Source organism: Numenius arquata, chromosome 21 (genome assembly GCF_964106895.1).
Source record: "Numenius arquata chromosome 21, bNumArq3.hap1.1, whole genome shotgun sequence".
In the NCBI taxonomy this organism is placed as follows: Eukaryota; Metazoa; Chordata; class Aves; order Charadriiformes; family Scolopacidae; genus Numenius; species Numenius arquata.
The window spans coordinates 395228-407956 of NC_133596.1; the positions used below are offsets into that span (position 1 = coordinate 395228).

General features: G+C 47.2%; 1 protein-coding gene across 1 annotated transcript; it reads left to right on the forward strand.

The window, feature by feature from the left end:
- Positions 1 to 3937, forward strand: LOC141474113 (elongin-A-like). Its single transcript, XM_074161834.1, has 10 exons — positions 1 to 24; positions 136 to 254; positions 635 to 1133; positions 1396 to 1510; positions 1885 to 2034; positions 2276 to 2367; positions 2642 to 2816; positions 3024 to 3135; positions 3437 to 3597; positions 3876 to 3937. The coding sequence occupies exons 1-10, from the start codon at positions 1 to 3 to the stop codon at positions 3935 to 3937; spliced, it is 1509 nt and encodes a 502-aa protein (XP_074017935.1).
- The last annotated feature ends 8792 nt before the right edge of the window (positions 3938 to 12729 follow it).

Consider the following 12729-nt stretch of genomic DNA (forward strand, 5'->3'; position numbering starts at 1 on the left):
ATGCAGGGGGTTTATTTCTACCTGGTGGGGACGGGCGGGGGGGGTTAACTTTATTCACAGTGTGGGAAGTTTAGCAGAGGTGAGGATGCCACCTGTCTTGCTAAGATGAACTGATGTCTGGGCTCTCACCCGAAGGAGACGGCTGTTGGGAAGACTGTGACCGGCTCACGGAAACAGGAGCCCATCGCAGACTTTGAGGCGAATCTCCAGGCTGCGTGGCAGAAGCTGGAGCGGCTGTGCCAAGAGGCACAGAGGTGAGTGAACCTGGTTGGTGATCTTGATGGAGAAGCTTTGTTCTGTTTTTGCCATGGGGATGAGAAACTTCTCTGACGGAGGTAATAAAAGGGAAGGCTCTGGGAAGGCTCGTGAGACAAGTGCGCTAACTCTGGATGGAGTTTGTGCCTTGCTTTGGCAGAAATTCCTGCCTCTGCTGGCCACAGAGCGTTGGGCTGGTGCTGGCTGCCGTTTTGGGTGAACGTAGAGACCAACTGTCAAGAATTTGCAGTCTGAGGAAGCAATTAACAGCTTTAAATGGCCTTTCAAGGCCAGCAAAGTGCCTTTAATAAAGCAAGAGATGCAATCTGCTTGCTGCCCGTGTTATAATCTAACGATTTTGGGGTTTTTATCCCTTCAGAAAGAACAAACATGCTGAGAAGGAAAAACGTTGGGACTCTGAACGAGGCAAAGTGGAAAAGGCCAAGCTGAGCCTGGAGAACTCTACCGAAGAGTGGCAGAAAGGGAACTCTGAGAGTGGCTTGTCCAAGAGGATTAAAGAGAGGGGGATTTCTGGGAGCTCACCATCTTCCCAGAGGAAGCGCAAGTACTCTGACGCGGAGAAAAAATCGATGGGCTTTTCCTCCATTTCGGAGGAGGATGAAGAGAAGGAGGTATTTGAACCACCCACCATGTCCTTTGAGGAGTACCTCACCTACGACCAGCCCCAGAAAAAGAAAAAGAAGAAAGTGGTCAAAGCCTCCGCGTCGGCTGGGGAGGAAGACCAATGGCACAGCGCCCATTTGCTGTGCCACCCCAGTCTCGACAGCTCCTGCGCCAGTCACCAGAGCCCCAGCCGCAAGCGCACACATGAGAAAAGGGAAGAGCAGGAGCCACCAGAGGCTCCTAAACCAAAGAGGGTAAGGTTTTGAAGGGTCTGCAAGTGAACCAGGGAGGTGGGACCCACTGCTCTCGGTCCTCTGCCCTCTGGGCCTTCTTACTTTTCCCCTTGGAGGTGCTGGCTGTGTAAAACCTTGACTGCTGAATCTTTTTGCTCAACTTTGAAACACTTTGCTCTTCAAAAAGTATTTTTATAATCTTAGCAGCCTTTTATGATGCTGAAAAGGTGCCTCCTATCCATGTTGTGGGTATGTAACTTGCATGCACGTTGTCTCCTTCCAGATACTTCTAGATGTGGACATCAAGCTCCCAGACATCCCCCTGCTGCCGATCCAGGCCAGCTGCAGCCCTCTTCCTGCTGCTGAGTCGGTTACCTGCTCCCAGAAGAAAAGGCGAGGTATGTTGGGCTGGCAAATTGGTCTGAAATGGGCTGCAGCCCATTTGTGGGAGGGAGTGGATGGTGGCTGGGTCCAAATCTTTCTGTTGGGGTCCGGTGTCCTGCCCCTTGATGCCCAGAGCCCAGGTTTCAGCCAAGCGGTGGCTTCTCTCCCACGCGCTCTGGCAGAAATGAGGAAGATCCTTTGCTGACCCTTCTGGAGGCTTGGGCTTTGACCTTGCCCTTCCTGAACCAGGTTGTGGGTCTCTTAGGGAAGCCTTGGCCCTTGAGGTTGCTTCTGGGGGGGGTCTCTGATTTGTGTCTCCTGTGCTGTTCCTCAAGCTGGGCTCTTTTTTGCTCTGCTCCCTTCTTACTCCAAGTCTTCCATTTTACAGCGGTTTACTCAGCAGCTGAAGAGACTGAAGGGACTTTCACAGGCCGCCGGCTGCATTCAAAGACGCCGGTGTACTCAGGCCCAAAATCTGCCCGAGTCCCAAAGCCTCCTTCTCAGCCAAGTGTCCCAGTCCTCAGCAACAACACTGACTGTAAGTACCTTTCCTCAAGCACTGGAAATAGTGGTAAATGGAGCCTTGCGCAGGCACTTCTGCACTGGGAGAGACTGGTGCCTGATGACCCACCAGAGCTATGGCACCCACGGTTCCTTTCTCCTTCCCCTGGTCTTGTGTGGTGGCTGCAGCGCTGCAGCGGTTTCCACTGCATTCAAGGAGTTGAGCCTTTTTCCTTGGTGAGGAAGGGGCAGGATAAATGCATCTTGCTTCTCTCTAGCGATCTGTGAAGCGGGTGGTGTCCCTGTGCTGGAGCCAGTGTTGGAGAGAGGCCTCCCAGAGCAGCTCTGTGGCACTGAGGAACGTCACCATGTGAGTGCCTGGGCCTGGGGAAGGGCTGGTGACACGCGGGAGGGACCTTCTGTCCTCATCTGCAATAGATGAATAGTCAAGAACAGCGCTCTTTACAGCAAGAGGTGGCTTTTGCTAGTCCGGAGTTCCTGGAGTCGGCATCTGCCCCTCTCTTGCTGCATGTTGCTCCCAAAGCTGCCTTGCCCTCGCTGGTGTTCCAGTGCCACCGGCGCCAGCCCGTGCCGAGGGAGAGGGTGTCCGGGGGGATCCCAGCTCATGGGTGAGTTTGTTTCAGGTCCTCATCAAAGAGACGCATCAGCTCTGGCGCAACCGCTGCCTCCAAGATTTCAAGAACGAGGCGCCCAAAGAGTCCGAGTCCTGGCGGGAGATGTACCTCCGCCTTCACAAGGCACGAGAGCAGCGGCTGCTCACGTTAGCCCAGAAGATCGGCTCAGCTCAGGCCAACAAAGGTAAGGAAAGGCTGAACGATGAGAGAGGGGTCTGGGAATGCTGCCGAGGGGACGTCTTTGTGTGGGGAAAGTCTTCCTCAGTGGCTGGCTTAAATCCAGTCCAATTTAGGAGCTGCTTCATTCTCTGCTCTCTACTCAGACAAGAACTGAGGAGCCTCCTTTATCATAAGCTGCATCTAAGCAATGTTTCCCTTTGGCCTCCTACAGGTCGAGCGGCCAAAACTCTGCTTCTGGACTCCCCGCCAAAGGCCCCTCGTGACGTACGGAGGAGGCAAGAGAAGTTTGGGACCGGAGGAGCTCTTCTGCCAGAGAAGACCAAGTGAGTGCTTCTCAAGGGGCACTTGCTGTTCAGGGCCTCTTCTCCTCTGCACTCCTGACAGCATCCCCCTGAAGCTCGGCGTCCTGGCAGGAAGGGACACTGTGTCCTCGGGAGGCCCTTGTCCAGGGAAACCTGTAACTGTAATAGCCTCTGTCTTGCTGGGAAGCCTGGAGATCCTGGTCCCTGATGGTTCCATGTGGTCTCAGCCATGCTGCTGTTAAGAGACATAGCTTGTACCTGAAGAACGGGATCAAACCACAGCGAATCCTTTCCTGAAATGTCTGTCCCATCTCTGTTTCAGAACAAAACCACTCCTGTGCGCATCTCGCGAAAGCCACCCTCGTGTGAGCGAGGAGCCGTCCCATGATGGGCCCAGCACCAGCAGTGGCCGTTCTGTCCCATCTTTGGGTGGGACCACATTCTCCTCCTGGGCTCCTGAGCCCAAGAAACCACCAGTGAAGAGTAAGTACAAACCGCAGAACGTCTCTGGGTCTCCCCGAGCTCCTCCTTCAAAAATGCACGAATCTGCTGCTTCTCCCGGCTCTGCAGGAGGCGGGATGTTGGTGGCCTCTCTCCCGAAGGAGAGGCTGAAGGCTGTTCAAACGCTTACGCCTGCCTTGGGTCTGCTTTGCCAGGGCTGCAGCTTGGAATTGCTCTCTGCTCCCCGCCTCTGTGGCTGCTGCTTTAAGGTGAGGGGGGTTTGGTTGATTTGTGTTTTCTTTTTTCTTTCTCTGTTGCAGAAATTGCGCCCTTGATGGCAAAGTCTATGAGAGACTTGAAAAAGAGGTTCTCTAGAAGTTAAGTTTGTAGTGAAGACCTGGGACTTTCTCTCGCGGGGAAGGTGAAGTCTTGCCACCAGCGAAGAGGGGAAGATCCCCAGAGTATTTACTATTTGATCTCTTAATAAATTATAAAATGTTTTTCATTGATACTTTGTTCATCATCGGTTCCACCCTCATTTGAGGTACATCCCCCCCTAACAGCAGTGCTGTGGGTGATACCCACACCCGATATGCAGCTCTAGGATTAATCCAGGGGCCGCTGAGCAGCACCCAAGATTGTTCTCGGGCCTCAGCCCGACCCTTTGCTCAAGGCTCCTCTGGGGCCTGAACACGATGCCAGACTCCCCTTCCCTCCCCTCTGCCCATGCCCCAAGGACAGAGGAGAAATAAAGGGTGGCACAAAGCTCGGCAGAAGAGAATACATTGTTACCTCATTAAAAAATACAGCAAAATTAAAACCAGCAAAACTGCAAGAGGAAGGAGCCGTTATTTTACAGCACAACACACACTGAAATGCTGCACGGGAACATGAAATCATCTGGGACTGGAACGAACTTACAGCACAGCAGAGTCTGCGAACATTTGTCCAAGACCTTCCAAAGAAGAAGATGAGAACAGACCAAACAAACACCAGAGAGGCCTTCAGAACCGTTGGAAAGAAAGACAAGGAGGAAAAGAAAGAAACCTCCAGAAAGCAGCAGCCTACAGGCGTTTGTGGAGCCCTCCCAGGAGGGCTCTTCCCAGCAAGGTTGGCCCCACTCAGGGCGCACCCACAGCTCCACGGGGCCGCGCTTTGGCAGCCACAGGACCAGCAGCAGCTTCTCCAGAGCCACCACCAGCAGCAGCCTCCACTACGGGCACCTTTGCCAGCCAGCCAGCCAGGGCCTAGGGCAGCCAATATGGCTTGCAGCGGGAGAATCTCTCCCCTTTCTCTCCCAGCCGGTGGGACCTCTGAACGCTACCAGAGAGCCCGGCTCCCTGGGCACCCGGCCTGGCTCTACCCAGCCCCAACCTCTGCTGGCACCGCCTCTGGGCGAGTTCCCTTTGGAGGCAGACGTGACCCACAGCCCCAGCCGCTCCCCACAACAAGGCCGGGCGCTGAAGAGCCGGTGCCTGGCGGTGCCTGGCTCCTTGCTCTCGGCTGCGGCCTCAGCACAGAGACCTGTAACCCAGGTTGGGGTCCTGCAGCCCGGGGCTTTTTGGGGTGCAGAGTCAAGTATTAATATCTTCTGGGGTTGAAAACCGGGCTGCTGGCACAGAACCGCGTGAGTGAAACCTTGGACACTGCTGAAGTGGTTTGGAAATGGTCTTTTTTTTTCTCCAGCAGAGAAGATACAAACTCTGCTGTAGGACTGGAGTGTCGACCTGCTGGAGGGTAGAAAGGCTCTACAGAGGGAGCTGGAGAGGCCGGATGGATGGGCTGAGGCCAATGGGATGAGGTTCAACAAGGCCAAGTGCCGGGTCCTGCCCTTGGGTCACACCAATCCCATGCATGCTCCAGGCTCCGGGGGGAGAGTGGCTGGAGCTGCCTGGCAGAAAAGGACCTGGGGGTGTTGGTCAGCTGTCGGCTGAACACAAGCCAGCAGTGTGTCCAGGTGGCCAAGAAGGCCAACAGCATCCTGGCCTGTATCAGGAACAGCGTGGCGTGTGATCGTCCCCCTGGACTGGGCACTGGTGAGGCCCCACCTCGAGGGCTCTGGCCAGTTTTGGGCCCCTAACGACAAGAAAGACATTGAGCTGCTGGAGTGGGTCCAGAGAAGGGCAATGAAGCCGGTGAGGGGTCTGGAGATCAAGTCTTATGAGTTTACTGCATCAGAACAACATCACTGTTGTTTTCTAGCCTACAGAACTACTAGAGGATGAGCACACTGAAGGTATCCTCTCAGTCCTTTCCCTTCCCCAGTACACAACTTGGACACCGGATTTATTTCCAATTCACAGGTTCCTTTACAAAGAGCAGGAATTCACACAAATGCACACTAAAATATGTTTATTCAAAGGGCTCCTCGTCCACAAGCAGCTAATGATTCTTCTGGGCCAGCCCTCGTAAAATATCTCCCTTCTCACCCCAGGAAAGCAATATGCAGGATGGTAAACCTACAAGATTTAACCTAAAATTTTTCTGTAATAGGAGACATTCACTGAATTTTGACTGATGCAACCGCACACTATCCTCTTCCCTGGAAGTGAGGTGCCTGCGAGCACGCCCCCCCCTGCTGCCGACACAGAGTTGCGTCCGGAGGGTGCACAAGCAGCACTAATGCCCCAATGTGCCCAGCGGAGGTATTTTGAGCTGGTTTTGTGCATTTGAAGAGGGTTAGAGCCGAGTAAAACTTCAAAACTTCTAGGCATTGCTTTTGGTTTTTTTTTTGGTTGGTTTTGTGTGTGGGTTTTTGTTTTTTTTGTGTTTGTTTTGGTTTTTTTGTTTGTTTGTTTGTTTTTTTAATTTGGCAAACATGCCTGTTAGAGAATTAACTCTAATCCTGCTTTCCTGGCAGGTCTCCAAAATAACCTCATGCCAGCTCCTGAATTTACACTTCTGCAGTAGTTGTTTTTAGGAACCGTTCATTCCTGCAGCTCAGCAAGACCAGCAGAACGCTGCATGTAAAAAGGATTAAGCGTGGGGAAAAAAAAGCGTGTCTTTCTGAGTGATTCTGGTAATGTCTGCACAGCTGAAATGAAAAACAAAGCTAAACTACATGACATGCCAGGATACTTTTATAGAAGAAAGGGATTTTTAAGCAAATACACACATGCACACGTACAAATTCTCAGCTCTTGAAAACGTATCTACATGGGTGCACAGGTCACCTTCCCCCTACTACCTGGAAACAATCAAATGAAGGAATACTGCAAACACAGTGAGGTACAGCACATTAGAGGCCACTGGGTGCTTCTGCTCAATCCTCCTTTGAAACAAAAACTAACAAGCCAGGATGAAGCCAAACCCTTGGTATTCATGTAAGTGCGAGGTAACTCTTCAACTTTGTATGGCTGAAAATTTCCTGCAGGACTTGGCACTTCACAGGAATAAAATCACAAGAGCGCAACTTCCAATTCATTTCATCATCGTTTTGTCAACATTCAGAATTAATTTTGCTTCATGAGAAGTTTCTTCGAGTTCGCTTAAATCTGTCTGATCTAAAGCATCAGGACACTCCAAGAAATACCCAAACCAGAGAAACTATTAGAGAAGGTTTTGCATTTTGACCTGGCAGCTTAAAATAAAGTTCCCACCCAAAGGAAGTGATTATGAATTTATCTTCTCCTCTTCCCTATATGATTCAAAGAGAATATGTCACTGAGGACAAGCAACACATGAGAACACTCAGACCCTTGGAAAACAGCCAAAAAGCAATGACTTCAAAAGATGTTTATTAGAAAAACTGGACATTACAAGAGGACCATCTAGGAAACAAATTATACAAGGCACGCGCAGTCTATAGTACACTGTATAGAACAAGAGAGGAGACTGCAAATACACGCAACACACCCACCTGAAACTGCTAACATGATACATCACTGCATGGATCACTTGCCACGACAGGCAGATGATGGGGTTCTTCTAGAAGACAGCTAATCCATGGTATGTTTTACATTTACTGCAGAAGTACAGATTATATGAATACTTTTAACGACAGTTAAAAAAAGACTCATATTCAAGAATTTCTACATCATTCTTCCAAGCAGTGGCATTAAGATACTGTATCTCCTAAAATTTTATTTATTTTCATTCAAGATAATCTAGATTTCAAGTTCTTATACTACATTCTTCCCTATGAATAATAAAACCTTGTTGTCCACACACAGTTCTAGCTAGCAAAGCACATCTGAGACTATTTGCTTGGTTACCTAAGGAAGAAATTCAGAGACTTAATTAGCTGTCAAAACAAGATTCACAGGCAAGTCCTTTATAACCCAAATCAGAGAATCAATATATATATTAGCTAATGCTTTCATTAGGCTTCAGCACAAATACAACCTCGACTGAAAACAGGAATTCTTATCTTTGAAGCACAGCTAATAGCAACCAGCAGCCCCCCATCACAGAGCAGAGAGCAATACCCAGCTGAACTCACAGCAGAGAACTAAACCAGAACAAGCAGCTCAATAGTTTCTAGCAACAAGCACTACACAGACACTAATTCTCAATCAGGAACACGAACAGAAAAAATAACTCACTGAACAGACTGGTGACTCTGCATCTAGGTCTATATCAAATGAAACAAAAAATACTTCAGGAATGGTTAAAAATCTAATTCTCAAATTGGTCTCTCTTCCTCCTTCCTCAATGCTAAAAACATGCCCTGTTTCTTGACATTATGTTATGGTTTCAGCAGGATTGTTATGATCAATCCAACATCTGTCCATAAAACTTTAAGGATTATTCAGAAAAAACAGAATAGATTAATTATTGAAGGCTTGGTTGTCAACCCCCACACACCACCCTCCCCAACCTTACCTTCTCTGTTGCAGTGCAGCTCTTGGATGTGCTACAAATAAAGACAAACATTTCTATCAACACTGAAATTACAAAATTGAGAACAGGGAAAACCATGGCCAAGAGACAGATGGCACCTAAGCCTTCCCCCAGATACCTCAGACCACCGGGACTAGATACGAATACCTGCCATCAGAGCTCACATCACAAGTCCATGCTTTAGTGCCCATCACAGTGTCTATCCATCATCTAAAAAACAGACAGGAGTAGAAATAATTACATTTCAAACTGGAGAAAGTTATTATAACAGAGCATACATCCTCTAACCCTATGTCAAGGAAAAGAGGAAGCTGGCGTTTAGCAAATACAAAAGCAGCAAATGAGATCTCTCTTTATTACAAATAATGTGAATAAAATAGACTTCACAATCTCAGGAAAGGCTCTGCTGCCCTCTTCATTAATGTGAAGAATTTCATTGAGAATGCTAGCTAGTAAGATTAACATGTAAATAGCTAATCAACTGTCACATACACACGCGGTTTAAACAAACTGCAATTAGACCAAGGTGTCACCTTGTCCTCCTGCCTCTCTAGGCACATAAAGCCAAAGGTAAGTGAAACGAAGCAAGTCATCTGTTTCACATGCCATCAAATATCCTGAATTACTGAGGTATACTTGGAAGATGATGACCAGTTTTTCAAAATTAGCTCTAACTCTCTGTATCTGTATAACCATCTATAACACAAAACTTAGGACTGAATCTGGAAGCGAGAAGGCAGGCGACGGTTGCCCAAGTTACTGCTTCAGCTCACTAAAAGAATGTGACATACTGCCAAAGCTGATTTAAGCTATTTTTACACGTTAGCCTTTGAATACCAGTTTGTCTGAGGCTTGGGCGAGAATAAGTAATAAACATCCATGTTTCTCAACTTCAATGGTAAGGCCTTCTTTTTGGTTTATTTTTGTTTGTTTGTTTGTTTTTACTCTGTTTCTCCTACCATATGTTGGAAGCTTCTTTTAAGCATGCAGAATAAAAAAGAAATCCCAGCTACTCTGGAATAGATTTTTTGTCTTCCCAGACTGCCCATTAAGAAGAGAGAAACTGTTCAGTCAAAGATGGATCAACCTGAATATCCTGCAGATGAAATGAAATGCAACAGACGCTTCACCAATGTTTACACAGGCACTTCACAAAGTTGTGCAGTGGTAATATTAACTAGCATTTACTTACGCTTTTTTTTTTTTTAGGACAAATCCACTAGGAACAGGCAAGGATTTAAAATCCTTAATCACGGAATCACGGAATTGTCAGAGTTGGAAGGGACCTCTAGAGACCATCTCATCCAACTCCCCTGCTAAAGCAGGGTTGCCCAGAGCACATCACTCAGGGCTGCATCCAGGTGGGTCTTGAAGATCTCCAGAGAAGGGGACTCCATGACCTCCCTGGGCAGCCTGTTCCAGGGCTCTGACGTCCTCACCGGAAAGAAGTTTTTCCTATTTGAATGGAACTTCCAATGTTCCAGCTTGTGCCCATTGCCCCTCGCCCTGTCTCTGGGAACCACTGAAAAGAGTCCAGCTCCATCCTCCTTCAACTCACCCTTTAGGTACTTGTAAGCATTAATAAGGTCTCCCCTCAGCCTTCTCTTCTCCAGGCTAAAGAGTCCCATGAGTCTGAGGTACTCAGAAGAATGACAAACAACCAGGCTGCAAGATTTCTTGATGCCTACGCAAGTTGAAGCAATTGCAGGAGGCACTGCCACACTCCCCCGAGAGCACCTTCCATGCCTAATGGCCAAAAGCAGCGAATAGAGAATGATCACAGGTTTTAGAGAAACTAACAATTTTAAGATTCAAGAGCTACCTGACAGCTGTGACCACAACATGCTATTTCCCTAAAAAAAGGAATGAAACCAAGAAAATCTTCATTTCTTGAACCCTAAAGAGATCAAAAGAAATGTGTAAAGCCAGGCCCATGATCCAGCACAGGCCAGAGACCAGAGGTCAAAGTGATCTACAAGAAAAAATACTCACCTCAAATGGATCTGACCAGCAAATTAACTGTTCCAAGAAATAACAAAGGTCCATGGGTTTCTGCCACCACTGTGAAGGTATGAAACTCTAAAGCTCACTCAAACCAAGCTGAGCTCTGACCTAACTAAACTCTTTGGTCATAAGAAGTGTAACTTGCATCAAAAAGTCCTACCATACCCAAGACTCAGACAACAGAGAAAACCCCAGAGCCAATAAAGGCTTGTACTGTTCTGGAAGATGGAAATTCCTCCAAGTTGACACTCAGCAACATTCGGGTAACAGCACTGCAGGGCTGGGAAGACCTCAACAGAACAGGAAGGTATTTAGAGTCAATGAAGCAGCAACATCTCAAACATTACCTACTGCTGCCACACCTCGGGCATTAACCAAGGCTCTAATGATGTCAGGAGGTTCTGCCAGTATCCATGGACAAAAACCCACCAAAGGGAACACGAGGACTGAAAAGATTTTACTTATTGTAAACATAACATGGGTAGGAGGCTGGAAGACCAAGTTCTGAGAAGTTCTGAGAAGGGCAAAAGATCCTAGCCCAAAGGGGAAAGGGTCACACACCAAGAGGAAGCCCAAAGAAACAAGCACAGACCTTTGTGGCAAAACGCATCAAAAGCTGAAAAGCTGCAAAGCAAAGCTACATTATTTTTTTTTTTTGTTTGGGTTTTGGCAAGGTAGGAACTTCCCTCTCACCAGGCTCTTGAGAGAAACTGAAAAGGACATGTGTACAGGGCCTGACACATTTTTGAACAAAGCAGGAGAATTCTGCAATCAAGCACAAGATGAATATGATCATGCTGCTTTCAAAGTTACATCCACTCTGTGAACAGCTTGGACACTTTGGTGAACATCCTGACACAATACTGCTCTATCAGATCTGAAATGTGATAATCCAGCACAGCCACCTCAATTCAGGAGGACCTCAATGGCTCTGTGCAGGCCCCTGCAGGGATCCGTGTCCCAGCTCCCTGTGACATCCACAGTAACAGCTTTACTGAAGAAATTCCATCTCTCAAGAACTTCCAGGTATTGGGGTGGGGGGTGATGGCGTTGGTTGTTGTTGTTAAGAACACGGTAATACCTCCCATCTGTAATACTGGCAAAACCCTCAGAAGGAAAAACAACCTAGAAAAGCAAAACTTTTAACATTGCAAGGGGCGCTAAGGCCAGCAAAGAGCACTTGGCACCAGTGTCTTACCAGTCTTCAGCTCCCAAAGGCCTGCCCTTCTCTGCCCAGAAGATGCAGCGCGGTGCAGTTCTTCACATGACGAGCAATGAACAAAATACCAGAACTATTCTTTTCAATCCTCCTCCTCTCAACTCAAATCACATACTAAAAAAGCAGGCACCGAACTCCATTTCTGAGAATACAATTGATTTTCATCCTGCTCTGCTTGTCACGTCGTACTACTAAAGCTCACAAATATTCCATATGAGCCTTGCAAAGCAGCAGGTATCTCAGAAGGCAATGAGATGATATAACTGACACCCAAAAAGGTGTTTTCAGGTAAATATAATGGGCAGTTACACAACTACTTCTCTTTTTCACCTCCAGTAAAAGCTAAGATCCAGGTTCCTAAACACTTCAATTTAAAAGTATAAAAACCCAGGAAAAAATTAAATAAAAATGAAATACCATTCAGTTTGTTTTTGTTGTTTGTTGTTTTATTTGTTTGGTTGGTTTTGGGTTTTTTTTGTTGGTTTTTTTTTTTAATGTTTACAGGGAGAATTTGATCTGAACTGTAAGGTAAATATGAGTCAAGACTTCTGACAGAGTGCTGACTGGAGAGCATGATGAATCATAAGAGGTTGAGAGGGACAGAGCCTAAGTCCAGGAAACCTAGAAAACACCTAGAAAAGGAAAAATATTGAAAAAAACCAGCAATAAATATCGAAAAGAAACTAGAGAGTCCTACAATCTTCTGTCCCATTTCTCTTTGTCAGTTGCTTTTTTCTTTTTTTGCAATGTGGGTTCCAAAAGGGACATTGAAGAGCCATCTACTGGATTGCCAGAATTTCTTAAATCAGGATACAACTGAAATTTGTGTGCACAACTGTAAGAAGCAATTATAAATATTTCAAAACAAAGGTTTGCCTGAGCCATTTCAATTGAAAAAGCACTGGGCTAAAATTAAGCTTGATTTAAGTAGTGAGGTATAGCTAGATTATACCAGGCATTATTCTAACCAGTTTAAGAACCCAGTAGCCAGCACAAGAAGCCACGATGTGATTGGTATTTGTGTTCTAGTGACCTCTTTCCCCCCATTTACTGTTCTGCAAAACACCAGTTGACTGATGCATCAGGCAGAAGGGGAAGAACAGCTCTTC